This window comes from Callospermophilus lateralis, chromosome 19 (genome assembly GCF_048772815.1).
Source record: "Callospermophilus lateralis isolate mCalLat2 chromosome 19, mCalLat2.hap1, whole genome shotgun sequence".
Taxonomy (NCBI): Eukaryota; Metazoa; Chordata; class Mammalia; order Rodentia; family Sciuridae; genus Callospermophilus; species Callospermophilus lateralis.
The window spans coordinates 3,417,248-3,439,220 of NC_135323.1; the positions used below are offsets into that span (position 1 = coordinate 3,417,248).

General features: G+C 52.6%; 1 protein-coding gene across 4 annotated transcripts in view; it reads right to left on the reverse strand.

The window, feature by feature from the left end:
- The window catches only part of Rbfox1 (RNA binding fox-1 homolog 1), a 303,442-nt gene extending 294,627 nt beyond the window's left edge, over positions 1-8,815 (reverse strand). Inside the window, exon 1 of one of the 4 annotated variants that reach the window (XM_076840764.2) lies at positions 8,490-8,810. In XM_076840764.2, the coding sequence (XP_076696879.1) occupies positions 8,490-8,576 (87 nt within the window). In that variant the 5' untranslated portion in view covers positions 8,577-8,810. Of the gene's footprint in view, positions 1-8,489 lie in introns of all 4 variants that reach the window. The other 3 variants (XM_076840766.2, XM_076840763.2, XM_076840765.2) reach the window with 3 other exon arrangements.
- Positions 8,816-21,973: the final 13,158 nt, after the last annotated feature.

Consider the following 21,973-nt stretch of genomic DNA (forward strand, 5'->3'; position numbering starts at 1 on the left):
GTGTGCCAGGAGCTGCATGGAACAGGGGTGTGGGTGGTCCCAAAGAGTCTGTCCTCAGAAGGCTGTGGCCACATGGGAGAGGACGGGCCTCTCTCCCCCCTGCAGAGCCCACCCTCCCCCTCTTGCCGCCCAGCTCTGGTATGTTCTGCGGGAGTCAGGGGGAAAGGCAGGTTTGACGACTGAGACCCGAGAACCCTCCTCCAGGCACCTTCGTCCTAAACTCCAGCTTCCCGCTATTAACTTAGGGAGTGGGAAGGGGACCGGGGGCTTCACGGTCCTCAGGCCTCAGCCTGTGGGCACTGAACTCCGAGATGGTGGACTGGGCTGCCTGGCTGCACCCCCAGGCTCTCCAGCTATGCTGAAAACACCTGTCCTTGGTCACCAGGAATCTCCATTAAGACCGAGGACAGAGAGACGTGACCGGGCCCCACCCTGCCCTGTCCCGAGCATCTTCACACAGGGAAGGGAAGCCCAGTGACCAGGGACATGGTGAACAAACAGGACAACCTGGCAATGCTGTCACTGGGTCTGGTGTTCCCCACGGAGCAGGCGACGCCCAAGTCCCCACGGCATCCTGCTGAAGTGGGCATGGCCAAGCCCCCGCTTTCAGGTGGAGACGCTCAGAGGGATGACGCTCCCATCACACAGAGCCACAGTGCGACTCAGACCCACTGTGTGCAAAGGGCAGCCTTGAGCACTCTGTCACGCCTCTGAGTGACGCAGGGGATGCACTGCAAAGGCCTAGGGTGCAACGCTTGTAACTCTTTGAATCCTAACAGGGACCTCGTGGAGGGAAGAGCATCCTTGAGATCACACCAATTTCGCACATGAAAAAGTCAAGGTTCACAAAGGTCAAGCGACTTACCAGGAGCCACACGGGCAGGCTCAATGGCTGCGCTCAGCTTTTGCTACTGTGAGTTCTGTTTTCTTTTTACTTAACTGTGCTCTCTCAAGAACTGAAAAGAAAGTTCTTCAGAGGACACTTCCTAAGAACAATGTGGGACGCACAAGCTATCAGCCTCCTGGGTGGGTCCCCAAACCTCCTCGCCCCCAGTAACCAGTGCAGCGTAGAGGGAAAAGGGAAGGAGCCCCACGGAGGCCACCTTCTCCCACCGTGGCCCATGTGCTGAACTCTGTTCCACCCTAAGCCAGATGCAAGCCTCAGCAGGGTGGGCACAGAGCTGGCCCCTGCTTGAGAGAGCCCATGCTGTCATTTTCCCACTTCAAAAACAGACAAACAGAATCTTTGTCCCCTGGAATGAACCAGAAGCCCTGTCCATTGGAAAGGATGGTGAGCCAGCCTACAGCCAGCCACCCTCCTGCCACGGCCCCCGTCACCAACAGCATGAAGACCTCATGGAGCTGGCGGGGGAGGGTGGAGAGCTGAGAACTCTACCTCCCAGCTGCTATGATTGATTTCTGACTCTGTTGACATGGCTTCACCCTCTCTGTGATCTCTAAGGACAGAGTTGGTGTCCTGGTCATCTCACTGTCTCCAGAGCTTGCCAGAGAACCCTATAAGAAACCCACGATCAATAAAGAAGTATTTTAACAAATGAATGAGTTTCACGGAGCCTTTGCCTCTGATGTTTGCAAGCCTGAAGAGCTCAATCTAGAAAATGACCCTTGCCAAAAACAGCCGTCCCAGCTGCCCAGAGGAAGGGACCTTCTGAGCATGGAGTGCAACTTTTCCGGACCCCTCGTAGGAATCAACAGTTAATCAAGAGGATATGTGGACTCTGCGCATGCTAGTGGGGTGCGTGCAAGACTGGTCTATCTTTAGACAGGAGAGAAACATAAACAGGGTGAGTGTCTCCATCATAAATCATCCACAGCACTTACGCAGACCAACCTTTAAAAGCCAGGGAGGGGGCCCGGCGTCAACACGAAGGCTCAGATTGCTACACAGTGGAGCAGCAGAGAGTGAGATCCGTCGGTGCTCCAGCCTCCCGCCCTGTGCCAGCGTATTATAAAAAGCATACTTGCTGATATAGCATGCCTTTAAAATGATCAAAATGACAGATGGCTGCTGCAGAAACACATCCCTTTTATAGGACTGATATTAATCAGAAGAGATTGACAGTGTCCCTTTAATCTTTTAATTAAAAAAAAGTACATTTCTATAAAATGGAACCAGGCAAGTCCCGAGCATCTCTGAGTGCTCTTGAACAGTGGAAGGGCCCTGTTCCTCCAAACTGAACCACAGAGCTTGGATTTCCTGCCCTCATTTATTTATTTTCACATGGCTAGCAAAAGAAGTGGCGGCAGGCCCTGGGGACCCTTGACTGGTCTCCATGACTGTGGTGCCAGGTGTCCTGGAGAGATCTCCTCGACTTCTCTGGATGGTGGTGTCTGAGCCTGTGAGGGATTGGCACTGTCCCCAACACCCTGCTGGGAGGCACCCCTGTTGAAAACCCGGGGGTCGGGGGGGGATATGATGGGTAAAGTGCCCATATCTGACTTCAGGACATTTTAGAATTCTGGTCATGGACCAGGAGCCAGCATGATTGCCTGGTGATTATGGGCCACAGCGACAGGCGATCAGGATGCCTGAAGTCAGAGCCCCACCACTCTCCTCCCTGAGGATGGTGTGTGTGGAGTTTAGGGGACAAAGGGCACGTTTGTGGGTCTGCAAAAGCCCCCTCCCCACCTCCCCCGTTGTTGATCACGAGAACCTGGTTTGTGCCTCTCCAGCTCTGTCATTTTGGAAACAGGACCCTGATTTGAACTCCAAACACAGTCCACGGTGCTCCAGGGACCCTGACGCTGCTCTCAAGATAGCAGGATGGATGGGCATGGACTCGGATCAGCCATGGAGGCTGCCTCTGGAATTTCAGCCAGAAAGACTGGGGAGGCGGGGTGTAGGTATGGAGTTGCCAAGGACCATCTTTACCTCCACTCGGAGGCAGTGTGCTTGTGCACGAAGACCAAGTAGAGGCAACTGCTGCGACGTGGGGCAGAGAACCAGAGCACCTAGATCTAACTGTGCCAGGAGCTGGATGAACCCAGATGCTCTTTTGTCCCCGCTCTAACCAGTATGACTTAGATTTTGGTCACTTGCAGATAAAACAGTCCTTAAGAAACACCTACAGTCTACCCACCCAGAATGATATTGAACACATAATCATATATGTATACATACACATATATGTGCACGCACATGTGTGTGTGTGTGTGTGTGTGTGTGTGTAGGTGTGTGACTTTCCTTATATGTTATAATGTAAACTTCCTGTTGGTAGGCACATAGTAGGTACTCAATAAATAACTGCCTGGCACATAGTAGGTACTCAATAAATAACTGCCAACTGGAGAGAGAGTGAATTGCATTGAAAGCTCACAACAACTTTGCAAGAGAGGTATTCCTGCGAGGGAGGTACTCCTGCGAGTCAGGCATGGCCGCAGGCAAGCAAACTGAGGCTTGGTGAGGTTAATTGACAAGCCCCAAGGCCACGAGCTTAGTGCACACCCGAGCCAATACATCAACCTGGACCCGTCTGACTCCAAATTCTCTTTGCCACCTCTCTGACTGTTTAATTTAGTCTGCTGTTGACATGGCCTCGTTGGCAGCACAGAAAAGCCACTTGGTGACTAAGATGGAGTGGCCTCCAAGCTCCATGTAAAGGACACCAGGAGCATTTATATCAGGCATCCATCTCGAGGTCTCTCCCAACCAGCAGACGGTGCACACGCGCGGACGGCACCACGGGACAGCTGTGTTCAGGCCTGGGAATGGGTCCCCAGCCACCGAGCAAAACAAGCTTCTGTTTCTAAGTCTAACCAGAAACGTGTCCAAATTACTAGCGAGCTCCCCCTTGGGCCTCTCCCCTCCCCCGGGGGCTTCCTCTAGTCCCCTGTGAAAATCAGCACTTCAAAAATCCCCAGCGCCGCTGTCCATGTGGACGCACACCTCTGGTTAGGTTCGTGGCCAGTTTCAACACAGCTGATTTCTGCTTTGAAATTCAGCACAGGGTTTGGGTGACCCACCACTCCCACGTCACAGAGGCATTTGCTGGCAGAGACCCGCCACTGTCTAGCCCCGGGGAGCTCAAGGTAGAAGACCTTGGAGGAACCACTGGCTCAGAGCGGGGGATGGCAAAGGGTCAGCTGGACACCCACCCAGGGACTTGAGCATCCGCCTGCAGCGGGTCCTGGGAAGGGATCCTGGAGCCCAGCGCTCATGAGATTCCTCCAGCTCCTGCTGGCCTCTGACTTTCACTTGGGAGATCTGTCTAAACACTGTCCAATGCCACGGCGCCCACAGGCGGGGAACACACTGAAGCCCCATCTTTAGAGCCCGATCACCTCCACGCATGTATCCTACTCTTCCCTTCTGCTGGGGGTGCTTGTCCTTTCCAGCCCGGGGACACCTTCTGCTGCCTCCCAGGGCCACTCCAGTCCCACCTCTTTCTAACTCTAAGAAGCACCTGGCTGCGCCATCTCCGCGATTTCATAAGCATCCCTGAGCCTACACCTCAGTCACAGGGGCAGGCGGGTGGCTAAGAGGGTTGCAGAAATCCCACAAATCCAGCCCACATCACAACTATCCGGTGGACATTCTTTGTGACCTTGGGCTCATTCCCTTTCTCCAAGTGTAGACTTTAGGTTCTCCATATGCAAAAGGAGAGCCACAAGGTGAATCTGCGACTCCTTTCCTGAGACCCTGAGAGTGATCTGTATTTTCTCATTCAGATATTTTTTTTTTTTTTTTTTTTTTTGTGGAGGGAAAGGGGGATTTCTTCTTTAGAAAGGAATTTTGGTGGTAACACTGATTATGTAAAACCCTCAGCAGGACCCAGGACAACACCCTGAAATCAAACACATAAATATTCCCACAGCAAAATATATGAATATTTACAGTAACTGGAATAAAGAAAGTCTATAAATAACCGTACACCATTTCAGGTCAAGCCTTGTTCTCAAATGAAATTTGGTGTGAAACTTGAAAAAGGGTTGATTTTTTTCAGAGCTTATGGGGACTTAGAATTGCCGATGAGGGATAGCAGACCACTGCTACCCAACTTGAAAATGCGTGGAGATGATCCTTCTCCCTGGTTAGCTGGTCTCTGTGATACCATCGCTCCCTCTGGCCAGCTCTGTGGAACAGTACAGCCTGGGGTCTGGGTGCTGCTGCTTCTACTGGGCTGTAAGCCCACAGGTCAGCACTGTAGCACAGTGCCTGAGGTCAAAGGAAGTGTGTGGCAAACAGAAAACCAAGTGAGCAGTGTGGCTCCACCCTCCGCCCTCAGCCAGGAAAATCATCTTCCTCAAGAGGAGGATGAGACAGCCCTTTGAATGGCAGGAAGAGTGACTAGCCAGGAGCGGTGGCAGACATCTAGACCGAGGTGTGCTGGGCCACACATGGAACACACAGCCAAGGGCTCCTTAGACCCGAGTGCCAGGCAAGCAGACGGTGAGGTCTGAAGCCATGGTTTTGGCAGTGTGTGACCGTGACCCATGGCTTTGGCAAGTGACCTTGGCAGGTTTGGAGCTCCAGAATGACTTTGGCAATGGCCTTGACCTCCTGGGTGAGCAGGTGAGATAACTTGCCAATCACTGAAGATATCCTGAGAAATTTAGACATAAGTAAAGAGCTCTGTGGAGCATGTACCAGGTCTTCTTATTCAAGGACATCGAGGTTGGGAATCTGTACCCAGCGGGAGGCCTCATGCTTTTGCAGAATTCTTAATAATGCTACTCATTTCCTCTTCTTTTTGGCCTCTTTGCACCCATGAAACAATCCAAACTGGCTCAGCTCAATCCTCTGAATTCATCCCAGGATTATCTCAACAGCTAGCTGGATAGACAATTTGGCTACATATATTCAACAAGTTAAGACACAGAATAATGGCGGTGGGGAATCCAATATGGTAGAGTCTGCTTTCCCTGGATGATGGACAGTAAGGTCCAGGGTAACCGCCGAACCTACACTCCGAACACACCTAGGGAAAGAGTCTGTATGAGAACCTCCCTGGAACCATCAGGAAACTCCTCCTCTGCCGTCTTCGCAGGACTAAGTAGGTACTTGCTCAAAACCTGGCAAGCAAATGGCTGGTCAGTTCTATTTTTCTTTAATTGGCCGACAACGATGGGGCCATGTTGGTCTGAATTTCTAAAGTGGCACTGGAGGGTATCATGAAAGGGAGCCCCCTCTGCCACAGGGCTATTGAGCATGGCGAGACCTCCAGAGGTATCTCAAAGTCAGACACAGCAGCCCTTCCAAGGGTCCAGGGTCACTCTGCTCCCACGTCTCCAGGCTTGGGGCCATCTCTGCCACAAATAGAGAACACACTCTTTATTTTGATCACTTGAATGTCTTGCTGGTGACATTGCTCAGGGGCTGACAGTGCCTTGAGTCCCTTCAGGAAGGCCTTGCATCCTGAGTTGGGAAGAAACCAGCAAAGGTCAAGGAGGTGGTGGGCAAGCTGCTGGAGTGGCCGGCAGGCAGAGCAGCGGGCAGGAGGGGCATCGTCTGAGAGCCGAGTGCCTGTCGGGGCTACAGCTCTCTTTCCCTTGGCATCTCCTCCTCCTCTTGCAAACATAACTCTACGGGGGGATGCCAGAGGGTACACAACATGGCTGTCTCAGCAAGCCAGAAATCCAGCCAGTGTCCCTCTGGACACAGCCTCTCTGTGGGTGCCAGAGGGGGACAGGGAAGCCACAGGAAGCATGTCCCGCTGTGGGTCCAGAGGGTCCTCAGTCAACTGCTCCCCTGGTGAGAGCGCCATTGGCTGAGAAAATAAAGAGGACGGGGCTGAGATTTGCAAGTAAAATCACTTGTTCCAACCCAAAGTCACTGGATATGTTTCCCAAATGCTTCCTGCAAAGGGAAAAGAAACAGGGCCTCCCCAATTTCTTAGCTGGCCCCTGCGTCTTCTCATCTATCACTGGGGTAATATGTCCAGAGTGGCATTTCGTAATGACAGCAACATTCCAGCAAATCGATAGTTATTTAATTCCCAACAAGCTCTCGAGTCCATTAAACCTGATTACATTCACCCATTTCAGTGGGTGCCGTTATTTTTCCTACACCGGCACTTAATCCATAACAGGAACTTATGAGAACTTTCAGGAGCAATTTCAGCATCAATCAGCATAGAGTGAGCAGCACGATTTGCCTGTGATTATTTATCGGCCGGGGCGGCAGAGGGTCTGACAAACCTCCAACCGCTGACCTTCACCCCAAGTTTGCAATAGAAGCAAAAGGCCTAGTGTTTGCTTTCCCTCCCTCCTCCGACAAGTCCGGAAGCCCAGTCCTGCCCCCCTGGCCTGCCCGTGCCAGGAAGGACAGAGCCCTGTCCCTGCTGACTGCCAGGAGCCATCTTGCGGTGGCCTGTCTACCTATACGTGGAGGACAGAAGCCACCAAATGGAGCAAAGGCCACACATCCAGGGAGACAGAGGTTTGGCTGTTCTTCAGAATCACCCTGAACAGCCCTAACCACCCGGACTCTCTAATTCCTAAACGTAACAGCAAAGGAGTCGGAAGAGGAGAAAGAAATAGAATTTGACCAGAATCCTCCCCAGAAATTTGAATCAAAGCGTAAGAGTGTTGCAGAATTTTCAAACACAGGGGTTTGGGGTGCAGAGTGAATGGGAAGGGACACACTAAATATGTTTTTTTTTTTTCCTTCCCATGGAAAGAAGGTGCAGAATTGATCACAAAGGGGTGACCATTCTCCATGAGCAACAGTGAAAGCCACCTGACTGGCCACCACAGCCAGGCTCTGCAGAGGCCAGCCTCCCAGAGAAGCCCGGACGTCCCCCGGGAGCAGTGCTTACAGCACACAGGTGGACTCAGGGCGAGGGAGAGAATGAGGTCCACGCTTCTCGAGGCAGATGACCCTGTCCACACAGCAGTGCCCGCCCCGACACCAGCACCGGTCACCACCCTCCTCTGTCTTGCCATCGTTAAGATGTGAACAGCTGGTGTGGGGTTCCTAGCACCACCTCCAAGTGCCTGAGGGAACCAGCGACGGGGTGTCCCTGCTTGACTCAGCGCCACCACCCAAATTCAGGGTGGCGGAGGGGCGGCTTTCTCAGAAAAAAGACAGCCCGTCTGGGGCGACCCAGGAATCGCTGCCTGCTGGACGCTCCCTTTATTTCCTGGGCCACAACTCTTCACCGCGTCACCTCATGATAAGTCACTCTGCCTCGTGACCTGGCTCGGGGAGACGGAGCCCCTCGGAAAGCTGGGAAGGAACGCAGATCTTGTGCCCTGTGGTCAACCTCCCAAAGCCAAGGCATGAATGTTAAACAGCAGTCAGATCAATACAAGCAAATATAGCTCAACTACACCATTTATTCAGCCATGAGAGATGTCAATAGCCAGATTAGGGTGATCCATCTTTTAGATTTCCTACTGTCTCCTCACTGACTACACGAGGGCTTTTTCCTGTATTAAAAGTGTTTGCTTTCTCAACCATAAAAATTCCAATTATTACTCTGAGCGCGCTGGAGTTAAGTCGCCGGCTGGCAGAGACCTTGCGTTACCTGAATGGGTCCAGGGAAGTAGGGTGCTGCGGGCAGGATCATGGGCACACCGTAGGAATGCAGGAGGACCCCTGGAGACGCCAACATGCTTACACGCAGTGCCAGTCCCTCTGAGGCTCAACGCATCAATGAGAGGTGGCGGGGATCTAGGGACCCAACTTCTTCCCAACTACAGAGCCGGGAGCCAAACGGCTTCTGTCAGGAGCCAAGCGCTCGTCAAGCCGAGAGGGGAAAGAAAGAAAGTCCGCATCAGCAACTCTGGATGTGAAAGTTTTCTTCCCAGACCACGAAGAGACGCGGCAGCTGCAAAGTTGAAGCCACCGAAATGGAAAGGGCTATTTTGGGCACAGCTTGCCCAACGCGCTAACCAAGCCCTCTCCGCTAATTTAGTTCTTGGAGAGAGCGGGAGAGAGAGAGGGGACCGGCCCCGAGACAACGCTCTCGGCCCCCGGGGTTCAGCCCTGGGAGCTTGGAAGTGGGAGACCTGAGTTCCTAAGCTTATCAGCGGCCACCGAGAACCAGAATCCAGAGGAGGATACTGTGGGCAGCCCCCGGCGCTCGGCAAAAACAAACCCAGACGGGTTCAGCCTCCGTTCTCCCTCTTGCTCTCTCTGATTTCCTATCTAAAGGGGCGATTTGTAAATGATACAATGATACTGGCAGCTCATGTTTGCCATGTGCAGAGAAAGAGCAGACTCCTGACACGTTCTGCCACGTCCTTCCCAGGACGGGTGGCAGCTCTTCCTGGGACCCCGGGAATGGGAAGGAAACCAGCCTCGAGCTGGCTCTGGGGTCACTGAGGGCTTACAGCTTGGGGGAGCAGTGCTGGGCTGGGACCTGGACACATTCCCAGGTAGGACCCCCCCCCACCCCGCATCACGACCCTGTATTCACCACTGTGTTTTATGCTGTGATAGAATTTCACATGCTCCCCACTTTCTCGTGTTTTAAAGACAATCTTTATTCTGAAATGTCAACTGTGATACATTCATTTGCAATATATTAACGACAGTTGTTTCCCTGTCCTCCCAGATTCAAGGTGTATCCAACGTGTAACAAAACGGTAGATGATAAATACAGTTCATAAAATTTGAAATATCTTTCTCGTGTCAAAAAACACCCAAAGGATCATCGGGGATGTGCTGTGTGGTGGTAGATTAATTCCCACGGGATACACAAACTGGTACAAGGCTGACCCAAGTGTCCCACTTACTAGCTGTGTGATCTTGCACAAGTTACTTAGCCTCTCTGAACTCCAGTTTCCTCATTTGGAAAATGGAGATCATAAAGGTCCCTCCTTCATAAGATTGTGTGATAATTACATAAACTCGCTGTCACTATATGGCAGCTGTGCGAGACAGGGGGCTAGGAGCTGTTCTCGCTGTATATTTCCTGTTCTTCTCCTGATGCTCGGTGTAGGCACATCTTTTGACTTCAGACTGAAGGCTCAGATGACATTAAAAGTGTCACTCTTCTAATCTTATCCCAGGAAAGCATGTGGGCACCTTCAGAGTTTACAACTTGGGGAGCTGTAACATAAGATTCTGATGAAGTACATCCCCTTCTGTGGCAGCCCAGGCCCAAGGAGCACAGAAAATCACCTTGGACTAAATATCCACTTGGCCCCTTCCACCTATCTCGCTGCACCGGCCACATAACACAGATTTTGTCAGCACGGCGGAGGGTGGGGGGAGCGTCGGATGCGGCCAAACACGTTCAACTATCGGCTTTTTCTAAATCCAAATGTCAATTCTTCCACTCTGAGATGGCCAAGGTGTTTTTACACTACACTAATTTTAGTTGCTTGATGTAGCTGCATAATCACATTCCTAGATAACGACAGTGGACAGGGTTTGGCAGAGAATTCAATTATTTAGGGCTGAGTTTGGGCCATCTTGACAAGGTTCTCTGTAATTGATTCTCCTGCACCGAGTGCCCACGCCACCCAGCTCAGAGGCTCGGGGAACAGCTGCGAGCTGACCCCTCTTACTCAACAGCCCGATACCGTTGCTAACTTTAGCTGTGGAGTCTGACTTTCAACACCGCATTTCTGAGAAGTTACCAGAGAGACAGAAGCAGTGGCATGATACGGGCGTGTTTTCCAATCTGCTCCCTTTGGTAACCACCGGCGGGGAGGGCTTCAGTGAGTTAGGTGAGGCCGGGGCAGTTGCACGTTGACTTTTCAGTGCTATAAAGGGAAAGAACTCGGGTCCCGGGGCAGGAAGCTTGCTCTAATCACATGGGGCTCTCAGCTTCCCGAGAACAGAAGTGACGAGGCCCATTTGTTGTTCACCAAGCGTGGTCAGAGAGCCACGTGTTGGGGTGTTTGGGGAAGATCATTTATGCACATGTGTACACAGTTTTACTGAAGAGCCGGCTGATCAATTCAGATAGAACATGGAGTTACATGACACTCTGAACGTGGAGTACAAAAGCTTTGGCTGCTTCCCAGTAATAAGCATCTTCTTTCCCCCTCCTCAAACCAAGGGTTGTCTGGTGGTTCTTTTCACTTTGCCTGCTAGGAAGCTCAGAGTCCAATGAGAGGCTCCATTCTGTCCACTGGGTTGGCCTTCATCGTCTGCATATTTGTAACCTTGTCTTCATACTCCTGTCACCTCCAGTCTCAACCACAGGCACCCAATTTTCTATTTATATGCTATTGACCTATAAGGTGGAACTATTTCTATTTTTGAAAATGCATTGAATGTATCCTGGCTCTAAAACCAGGACAAATAATAAGGCATATTGATAAATAACCACCACTGATCGAAACCTCTTGTTCCTTACAGTAGGGGCCTGTTCTCCCCAACGGGATGCACCTGGTAGTACCGGGCTGGGGTGTGTTTCTTCCACCAGGGCCAAGGGCTGGCTACCCAACATGCAGTTCCAAGCTCATGGTATGCTGAAGGAATTTAAAACAGTCAAAATGTGGAGAGAAAGAGTAAGGTGGGAGGAGAGAGTGACATTTCTGGTCGTGACAAGGGACGGCGGCAGACCTCCGGAGCATGCTGGGTTCAAACCAAGGCTCAGGTCCAGTGAACGGCTCTGGCTGTCACGGGCAGGTGGCAAGGTTTCCTATGTAAGTCGCGGACACTCTCAGAGGGCAGCTCTCCGACGGTCGCCAGGCAGGAGCCCTGATGGGCAGGCTGTGAGAGAGTCCCTGGGGTGACGTGTCCATGGTTCTTGATGAACGCTCGTGGGGAACTTAAACGTCCTAGCTTTTTTTTTTTTTCATTCCTTTTTATAGAACATGAGAGATTCTTTTCGTTTTTTTCAAGCTCATAAAAGCATAACACGCGCTCTTAGCTCGAGGGTCCTACAGACATGGGTGATGGTCTCCGTGTGGCTCCGGGAAGCACAGGGTCCTTCTTCCCTTCCTCTGCCTCGTTACCCCTTTCTTCTCTTCCCCAGGGCTCCCTGGTGGCTGCTCAGTCCAATGCTCCCTGGGCCAGAAGTTTTCTTGGAGGGATGGATGGAGGGATGGATGGAGGGATGGATGGATGGATGGATGGATGGAGGGATGGATGGATGGAGGGATGGATGGATGGAGGGATGGATGGATGGATGGATGGATGGAGGGATGGATGGAGGGAGGGATGGATGGATGGAGGGAGGGATGGAGGGATGGATGAATGGATGGATGGATGGATGGATGGATGGAGGGATGGATGGAGGGAGGGATGGATGGATGGAGGGAGGGATGGATGGAGGGATGGAGGGAGGGATGGAGGGATGGATGAATGGATGGATGGATGGAGGGATGGATGGATGGAGGGATGGATGGATGGATGGATGGATGGAGGGATGGATGGAGGGAGGGATGGATGGATGGAGGGAGGGATGGAGGGATGGATGAATGGATGGAGGGATGGATGGAGGGAGGGATGGATGGATGGAGGGAGGGATGGAGGGATGGATGAATGGATGGATGGATGGATGGATGGATGGAGGGATGGATGGAGGGAGGGATGGATGGATGGAGGGAGGGATGGAGGGATGGAGGGATGGATGGATGGATGGATGGATGGATGGAGGGATGGATGGAGGGATGATTACTTATCCAGCATGGGACAGGTCAGTCTCTTCCCTCCCCCTGAAGAACTGCCCCATCCTTCCCGCCTTCCATGACAGCACTCTGCTCTGGAGGTTCCTCCTCTGGCTCCCAGATCCTGCCTTTCCGCCCACCTCCAGAACCCACATGAGGATGCTTCTGGCCATGGCCGTCCCTTCAGAGTGGTGGCCACCAGGGAACTAGACATCTATGTCAGAGAAGGAAAGAGGCCAGGGACAGTTTGTTGGCAGGAGAATAGAGAGGAATCATCCCAGGCAGACCCCACCTCCCCATCCGTGGCCAAGGGTGCCAACGGCAGCCTTGGGGACCAGGTCCAGGCCATCCAGGGCCACTGTGATGTTTGTTCTTCCCAGTGAGAGGGAGGGCTAGGCCTTTAACTCACTCCCTGTCAAATGCGGATCAACCATGTCTCCTGAATGGCCTGGCCGACCTGGGCATGCTGGGCCCCACTTCCTGTCCAACGCCCCACCAGGCCTAGAGAGGAGGTGCCGTGCCCACCGAGCAGGAGCCTCTGTCACAATCCTCATCATTCTTCACCATCCCATCATTCTTCCTGGAAAGAAGCTGAGCATCGGTCCTCACGGGCGACCAGGAAATCAAAAGGGAGTCTGACCCAACCCTCCAGGTTTAATTTTAATCGCGTTTTTTATCTTTCGGACACCGACCGTGTTTGTCTCATCACGCGGATTCATAGGTCACCGGATCACTCACACGACCCTGATTCCAGATAAAGTTGGCTGTTGAACCTCGGGGAGCGCCCAGGATATTCTGCAGGGCTACCATTCAGATTCGTCCTCAGCCAGTGGCCAAGGGCACACTTGTGTGCAAGCCACACTGGCAAGGTGCCTTTGCCGAACACCTCCAGTGAGTTCCAGTTTCCCTTCCAACTTGCTGGCGAAGCAAAAAATGCTCTCCTTCCCCGCCCCTGCCTCCCCTCCTTCAGGTCCAACCTTGCTGGCCTAAGTCAAAGGTCAAATCTCTGCAAAGCCTTCGCCACTGCCCCGGCCTGCGGACTGCACCAACCTCTTGTCCCAAGTCCTTCCGGTATTTTGTTGGCTCCAGGTTGGCTCCCGTTGGATCAGGGCCCTGGAAGCTGGTCGCTCCTTCAAGAAGGCAGGTGGACCCCGGTGCAGAAGCAGGGCAGCCATTGCCACGAACCTCCCAAGGTGACCATGTAGGAAAGCGTGAGCGACAGCCAAGAGCCACCTGTATCTCCCAGGCACAGAAAAAGCGTGAGGTTTGAAGTTGGAGAGGTTGGCTTGGTTGGCTCGGGTCTTGCTTTCCCTTTCCCGAGTCTGGCGTCCTCAGGACGATGTGCTCAGCCGGAAGCCCTCATCCCCACAGGGGTGACGCGGAACAGCACCTGGACCTGCTCACAGGTGCGTGGCGGCAGTGAAATGACAAGCTGCATGTGGGCGTCCCTGGCACTTGGAAGGAATTCAAAAAGAGTTGCTGTATTTTACTTCCTCCTTCAGGGTGTCTGCCGTGTACCTCTAAGATCAGCCTCTCCCCTCTGCTCCTGGGTCAGTCTCAGGCTCCCACCGACGCGGTCTCCCTTAGAATGCGCACGCGGCTCTTCCCCACACAATCACGCCCACGGACATCCAGGCCCTTCTGCCAGCAGCCCCGCACCAGGGCCCCCAGCTCCCCACCTTCTTCAGCACTCATGGTCTGATCAGCCAGGACCCGAGCTATCGATCACGCATTGACCCAGGATAGTCAAGACCCGAGTGGCGTTGACAGCCAGGTAAGTTTCCATCTCTCCTCCCCCATCACCTCCTCCACCACTTGGTCGTCCCGTCTTTCTCCCAGGACTGAGCACAGACCAGATGCTCATGAGTACTTCAGATGACCTTTCACCTACAGGACGTGCTGGAAGTTCGGGGGCCATCCAGTCACCTGATCAGGGTTGAATAAGAAAACGCCTGCCGTGCCCATTACCAGGAAGCAGATCTCTCTCTAACCGGTTCCGACACCAGCTAAATCATCAAGAAGCGTCAGTCCAATGCAGCAGCACGACCCCAGATTACTAAATACCACGCAGCCCCGGACACGTGCTCCAACTGCACCCTGCTGGACGAGGACGCGGTAGGGAAGAGGACGCGGTAGGGAAGAGGTTGGCCTTGAAGGTATCTTGAAAGGCTGGTCCTTTGAGATGTCACCTGAGGGTTACATTCTTGAATGACCATTCCCAGGCAGGAAGGCAGGCTCCAAGAGAGCGGGCAGCTCAGCGTGGCCCCCGAGTCACAACGACATCAACCTGATTACGAGAGGCAGGTGTAGGAAGCGCTTCCCCAGGCTGCACAGGTGGACACACCCGGCCATCAACGGGACGGTCCTCTAGTTATGCCACCTCCACTGGGATCCTCGGTGGGGAGCTGTCCACGCAAGAAAGCCCCATCCCTGGAAGAGAAGCTGGCTCAGCAGCCCAGCAGGGACGCCTGTCAGTTCACACACATATGTGAATTGGCACAGAGCGATCTTGCCAGGATGACAAGTGCCTACGAAGCATTACTATTCTTGTTGCATTACCACCCTCTCAAGGACCACGCCTGATCCCCTTGCTGGAAACACCTTAGCATAGCAAAGAGATCATATTCTGCCTACATGGAAAGTCTGGTTTCCACCAAGTACTTGCTGTGTGTTCTCCTGCACATTACTTAACCTCTCTGTGCCTTGGAGTTATTACTTGTAAAATCAGAGTCTGGTCCCTGATTATAACTTACGGTCTAGTGAGTTAAACGAAGGACAGCTCATCGCAGATGTGCAGTCTGTGGGTGCTACCAGTCGTCAGTGCCAACAGAATCGGCAGCAGCTGGAGCATCAAGACAGGATTATCAAAACTCTCCCTCCTTATAAACACTAATTGGTTAAATGAAATCGTGCCTACAGATGCAACTTTGGAGGCACCTTCCTGGTGGAGAAGCATGTCTCCTTTTTCCATGTTCCAAATCCAACATTTAAAGCACAGGTGCTGAGGCAGGATACAGGTGTGTGGGCTCCGGGCGTGGAAAGTGAAGTCTAGAGACCAAGACTTAGAAACCCAAGTCCATGGGACGGTTTGTGGGGAGGAAGCTGGTGCCTTTCCATTGGCAGAAACCCAAAGGATCCGGGGCACTGGGTCACCCTACCCAGCAGGACTGTCCCACCTCCAAAACCGGTCATAAAAATGCCCAGAGAAAATTCCAGTAGGTTTTGTAAGTGGGGAGGCGGCTGATTATCATTAGAAACCTGAGCCCCTGTGGTCCAGGACGCACGCGGCTCCTCTTGGTTCATTAAGTGCTTCTTGACCCGGTTCTCCTCTGAAAGCCAGACTGACTGGCTGAATGAGCAAATCTAAGAATATCAACCCCGCACATCACCTCTGCTGAGACAGGCAATGCTTCAGGAACCCACCTCTGACCTGTCTGGGGATGGATGGCGACGGGGGTTTGAGAATTAGTTGACCTTGCGTGAGGCCGGTGGGTCCTCCCTGAGGGCTCTCAGAATGGGAGATGAATAATGGCTGCTCCCTACAACCTCCTTTGTGTTCCTTGGCCTCTCTGGCCCTCTGGGCTGCAGGTGCCTGTCGAAGCTGGCACAGAAAACACTCCAAACAGCACGCGCCTCCGGGAAGGGGGATGGAGCTTTTCTGTCCAGACCCCAGGCCGTTGCTGAAGGGCCGAGCCATGTGAGCTCCGTGAGCTCCGGGTGCATTGTCTTCTGCTTAGCCATGGAGTGCCGGGCGGCGGCGCCCCAGGCAGAGCTGCGCAGAAGAGGCCTCATTAGAGCCTTCACTGTAACAGAACTCCACGGTCAAATAAGTCGGAGAGGGTTAGCTTGTTTCCACCCTCTTGGAGACTCGGGATGGCGATTAGGATATAAAAGCATCTGGGAAATGCCACAGGAAGAAAAAGTGACCTTGTTTGATCCAAACTTTCTAAACTAGATGACTGACATGCCATCCATCCTTCCATCTACCCATCCATTCACCCACTCATTCCCCTCTCTATTCATTCATCTAACCATTCACCCATGTATCCACTGATCTATCCAGGTATTTATTCACTCAGCTATTAACCCATGCACCTATCCAACCATGCATCTAACCATCCAACTATCTATCCACTTATTCATCCACTCATCCATCCACCCATTGACCTAACTTTCCATCTATCTTTCCAGCCAGCCATCCAGCCATCCATTGGCCCAACCATCCGTCTATCCATCTACATACTCATTCATCAATCCATCCATCCACTCATCCATTGACCCAACCTTCCGTCTATCCATCTGTGCACTCATTCATTCATTGACCCAACCATCCATCTATCTATCCAGCCATCCAGCCATTCATTCATCCATCCATCCATCCATTGACCCAACCATCCATCTGTCTATCCATCTATGTACTCATTCATGAATCTATCCATCATCCATCCATCCATCCACTCATCCATTCACCCAACCTTCTGTCTATCCATCTGTGCACTCATTAATCCATCCATTTACCCAACCATATGTCTATCCATCTATGCATTCATCCATCCATCCATCCATAATCCATCCATCCATCCATCCACTCATCCATCCATCCACACATACATCCATCCACCTATCTGTTCATCCACTTATCCACCACTCATCCATCCACACATCCATCCATCTACCTATCCATTCATCTACTCATCCATCCATCTATCCACTCATCCATCCACCCATCCACTCATCCATCCACCCATCCAACCATCTACTCACTCACCCATTCATCCATCTATCTGTGAGCTTCATCATCTATTGACTATCTGGTCATGAAGAATCACACTCGAGTCCAGCTCTGGGATGATTTGTTTTTTCTCTTCTTTCCTTTCTCCTCTTCTTATCACGGCTGCCACCACTTGTTCAGTGCAGGGCATGTGCCAGACGCTGCCCTAATCCCACCTCTCTACTCTTTCAGTTTGTGCCTTTTGCTCCCACAGAGTAGATCCTACTAAGTTTATGATATTACCAAGAAGAAAACAAAGGCCCCGAGAGGGGATGTGCCCTGGCCACGGCCAGACAGCCACCAGGGGCAGAGCTATGGCTTGAACCGAGACCCCCTCTTGTGGGCTACTGAGAGGAACTTTTCTGGCATGTGACACTGATTACCTACTATGAGAAAGGTTGGCCTGGGCCACACTCGAGCTGAGTGGCCTCTAATGTCCTGGCCCTCAGCTCCTCACTCAGTGTCCACCATTGTCATGGTGGTCGGTGGCCACAGACTCTAAAAGCAAAGGGAGCAGAAGAAGGAGAAGACTCCCAGGCCCAGAGGAAAGCTGACCGAGGCCACCTTCCAAGCCTCCAGGGCGTGAGGACCCTGCCCCCGAGACACCCTCATCCTGGGGGAACCAAGGGTGGGGTCAGGAGGATGGCTGAGGAGGTCCTCCTTTGTCCTTTCTTTGTGATGCTGAGGCACAGACTGGCCTCCAGGGCTGGACCGACCTTGACTCCCCCTGACTAATACCTCTTCTCGGGGGCAAGCTGTGGTTCTTGGTTTTTACTTTTTGATGCGTAGACCACTTTGACACTTCCCCCTCATCCCAGAAGAACTGCATCAACTCCCACCATTTTCCATATCCCTGTAGGAAGTGGTGGGTCCTTCTGGGACCCATCGGTGGCCCCGGGAGGGACCTTGGAGTTGCTCTCAGAATTTGAAGCCTGCAGCCAGTGTGCATTCTGATAAAGGAAAACAGGGGTAGAGTCAGAGTCGCTCCCTTAGCAGGTCAGATGGCCGTTCTCACGGGAGACTCACTGATGCGCTCACTGGCCTGGACTCTGAGGTGCTGGCCACTCAGAGGGCACTCCTCACAGCTTGGCAGGGGACACGACTCTGAGGTGGCAAGAGGGCCAGACGTCTTGGGGAGGTGCCCAGGCATTCTGGATCACAGAACCACGGCCGTCACCAAGAGGTCCAAGACCACAGCCTCGGCCCCCTTATCCACGCGTCGACGGTCAACCACAGCAGCTTGTGGCTGCTCTCGGCCTGAGCTCTCCCTCCAGTTCCAGGCCGGCAAACCAACACTGTCCAGCCGCAAGCAGGCACCAGGCAGGACAGGAAACCCACCCAACAGCACTTGGGGGGAACGGGAGGTGGCCATACACTTGGGCTCTCAGGGACTCTGCAGCTGGGTCTCACAGACCAGACAGAGAAGCAAGGGACCCAGGACCACACCACGCCAGGCTGCACAGCTGAGCTGTCCATCTGAGGATTAGCCAAGGAGCTGACCCTGCAAGATGGTTTCCCCAGGATGTCATGGCCAGGCAGCTGGTGGCAACAGCGGGCCTGTGACAGGTGGGATTTTCAACTTCCCAGATTAGCAGTGTCCTTCTGGGACACTGTGGGGACATCAAAAGCAGAACCTCCCTGAGTGACCTCATTTCCTTTATGACTCTTACACTCAGTCTATTTTTAAATATTTTTTTCAACTATAGAGACCATGTATTATTTGCCAGGCAACTTCTAGCCTCTTTGGGTCCGAGCTCATTTATTCTTCCTAACAACACTGTAAGGTCAAAGCTCTTCCCACCCTCATAGAACGTGGGGAAGCTGAAACACAGAGAGGTCACACGACTTTCCCAAGGTCACACAGATCACACGACCTGGGGAATCTGTCTCTAGAGCCCCTGCCCCATGGCCTCTCCAGGAAATACATGTTTTTAATCTACTTCATCCAGTCTCTAATTTACTAATAAAACCCAAATTAAAAAAAAAAAATTAGCAGGACTATACCATCCTGGCTAACAATGCAGGGATCGGAGCCATATCTAGTTTGAGAACAAGTTCTGGCTCTAACCATTCGGGACTGTGTGGCCCTGGGCAAGTGACTTAACCTTCCTGAACATCAGTTGATTCTCTTATAAACCGAGGGTCGCATTCCTCCCCTCACAGGCTTACTGGGGGGAGTGTTCTAGATAATGTCACACCACACTTAACATTTTGTGGACTAAGTCTATCTGAAGTGCTGGCGCTCTGTTCAGTGTTTTTGTCTTTGAAGGACCTGACTGCGTCTATTCCTAACCTGGCGGGAATACCGGCATTTCAGTGACAGCTCACTCACCACCCAGTTGACCCCCGAGTCTCCTGCTTTCATCAATAAGTAAATAATAATTAAATCCCCACTTTTGCTTATTTTGTTAACAAACACTTTTCTAGAATTTGCTGTGTGCCAAAGCTTTCCTTAAAAGCTTTTTATTTATTTATTGGGTACTAGGGATCACACCCATGGCCTCACACATGCCAGGCAAGCACTTTGCCATAAATCTAGGTCCCCGGCCAGCCATCACCACCCCTTTTATTTCGAGACAAAGTCCCAGTAAATTATCCAGGCTGGTCTTGAATTTGGGATCCTCCTGCCTCAGCCTCCTAAGTAGCTGGGAGGACAGGTGTGCACCCAGTGCCTGGCTCACCTCAGGGATTCTCACCCATGTCATATTTTAATGATCCTGGGGCCTGGGCCTCTCTCCAGCAGCCCCTTTCTTTGGATGAGCCTACTGAACGCAAGGGTTGACGTCCCCACAGCTGCCTGAGTGGCAGATCCAACAGCTGCAGCCCTACCTGTCTGCTTCCAGGTCCTGATTTCTTTCTTGGGCAGGCTTTCCATGTCGGAGAATATTGATGCAATTGCCGAGGGAGGAATCCTGGAAATCTACTAAGGAGCCGCCACCAACGCTGCGGTGCCCACGTGATAAACCTCGGCTTCTTACTAAAACTCCTCGAGTCCCCAGAAAAGCCTCGTGGGTGGAGAACTAGGAGCCCAAAATACCCTTCTAGAGAAACCCCACTGCTGCAGAGCCGGGCCAAGTAGACGGCAGCCTCTCCAGACCATCCTGAGACCCAGACGCCAACACGGACCCGGAGTCAACCCACCACAGTCGGTGGCTTCTTTAAATAAGGCTTGGCAGAGGGAGATGTCTGTCCCTCCTACAAATGCTCACAATCGCATCGGATCGGATCAAAGCCCCACAGATGCATGTGTGGAAATGTCACAGTCCGACCCACTAACGCGTGCGATTCTTAAATGTTAACAGTGATAACCAAAAAGGAAGGGCTACTGTCCTGGGCCAGTGGGGTCCTGATTCTTCTGCCCACCAGCTCTCGGGGTGGTTGGGCGAGCTCCACAAGGCAGCCTTCCAGAAAACACTCCTGGGCTCCTTTCCCTGTCCCCCAGTGACACGGTGCAGAGCTGGGGACTCGCAGGTTCAGGAGGCCCTTCGTTTAAAGATCACCATGCCGGCCTCACCTCCTTGGAGACTCCTGGCTGGCCTCAGAGAAGGCTCCTTTTAGGATCAAAACAGAACAAAGGGACAGAAGGGAACTGAAGGTTTAAAATTAGGATGAAAAAGGAAAAACAACACCAAACAAAGCCCGGCGCTGGCGTGGCTAGGTCCACCTGTGGGGCCTCCCATCTGGACAGCCGATCCCCAGCCGTCTCTGCTCCCACTGGGACCCGGCGTTTGCCAACGCTATCTATCACCCTGTGCATGGTGTGTCGTCTGCCCACCGTGCGGAGCACCCTCGGCGCGGTTTCTGTCACTACCAGGAGCCTTTGCTACGTCGCGCTGTGCCAGAGCTGAGGCTCGCCACACACCTGTGCTGCGCAGGTACATGGAGAGGTGGGGGCGTCTGGCCGTGAGAGGAGGGTGGCCTTTCCTGTCTTCCTCAAAGAGCAAACTAAGGAAACAGAAGATGATTCCAAGCCAGGAGATGCCCCCCATTACTTATAAGGCTGTTCCCTGTGCCAGCTTCTTACGTGACAAACATCGTCTATGTTCGTTTCTAAGTTTGTCTGTGACAACAAATGGTGCCCTGATTTGTTTCACAGTATGGGTTTATCTCATCTTCCTCATGACAGGATAAATACGGTTCCATGATACAGAAGAGACAGTTAAAACAGAGGTCAGGTAATGTGTCTGGGCACGTGGAGCGGGGCCCGTGGCCTCCCTGAACCAAGTCAGAATCCAGGAGTCATGTGAAGCCACCACGCTGCGTTCTGACCCTCATCACTGTAGTCACTGGATGTCATCGCTGTCACCAGCACGCCATGTCCAGCGCCATCTGCCACTCCGTCACGACCACCGTTACTACCATCAGCACCATGGCCTCCACACCTCCTGGGCCTGCTCTGCCCCCATCTCCACTACCAGCGCCAAAGTCCAGACATGCACAGGGCTCTTTCCACCAGCTATATAAGCCACCGGGTGCCACACTCCTGAGGATGTCCTGCCGCCAACCCTGCAACTCCTTCTATCTCACAAACCTGGAACCCAGGCTTTGGAAAGGTCAATGGACATGTCCCCATAGCTAGGCCAAGGCCCACAGGGTTCACAAGGCGTCTAAGGCTTGAAGTTGGTTCAGTGTGACTGGAACAGGGATGCAGTTCACGCGGTGTGCCTG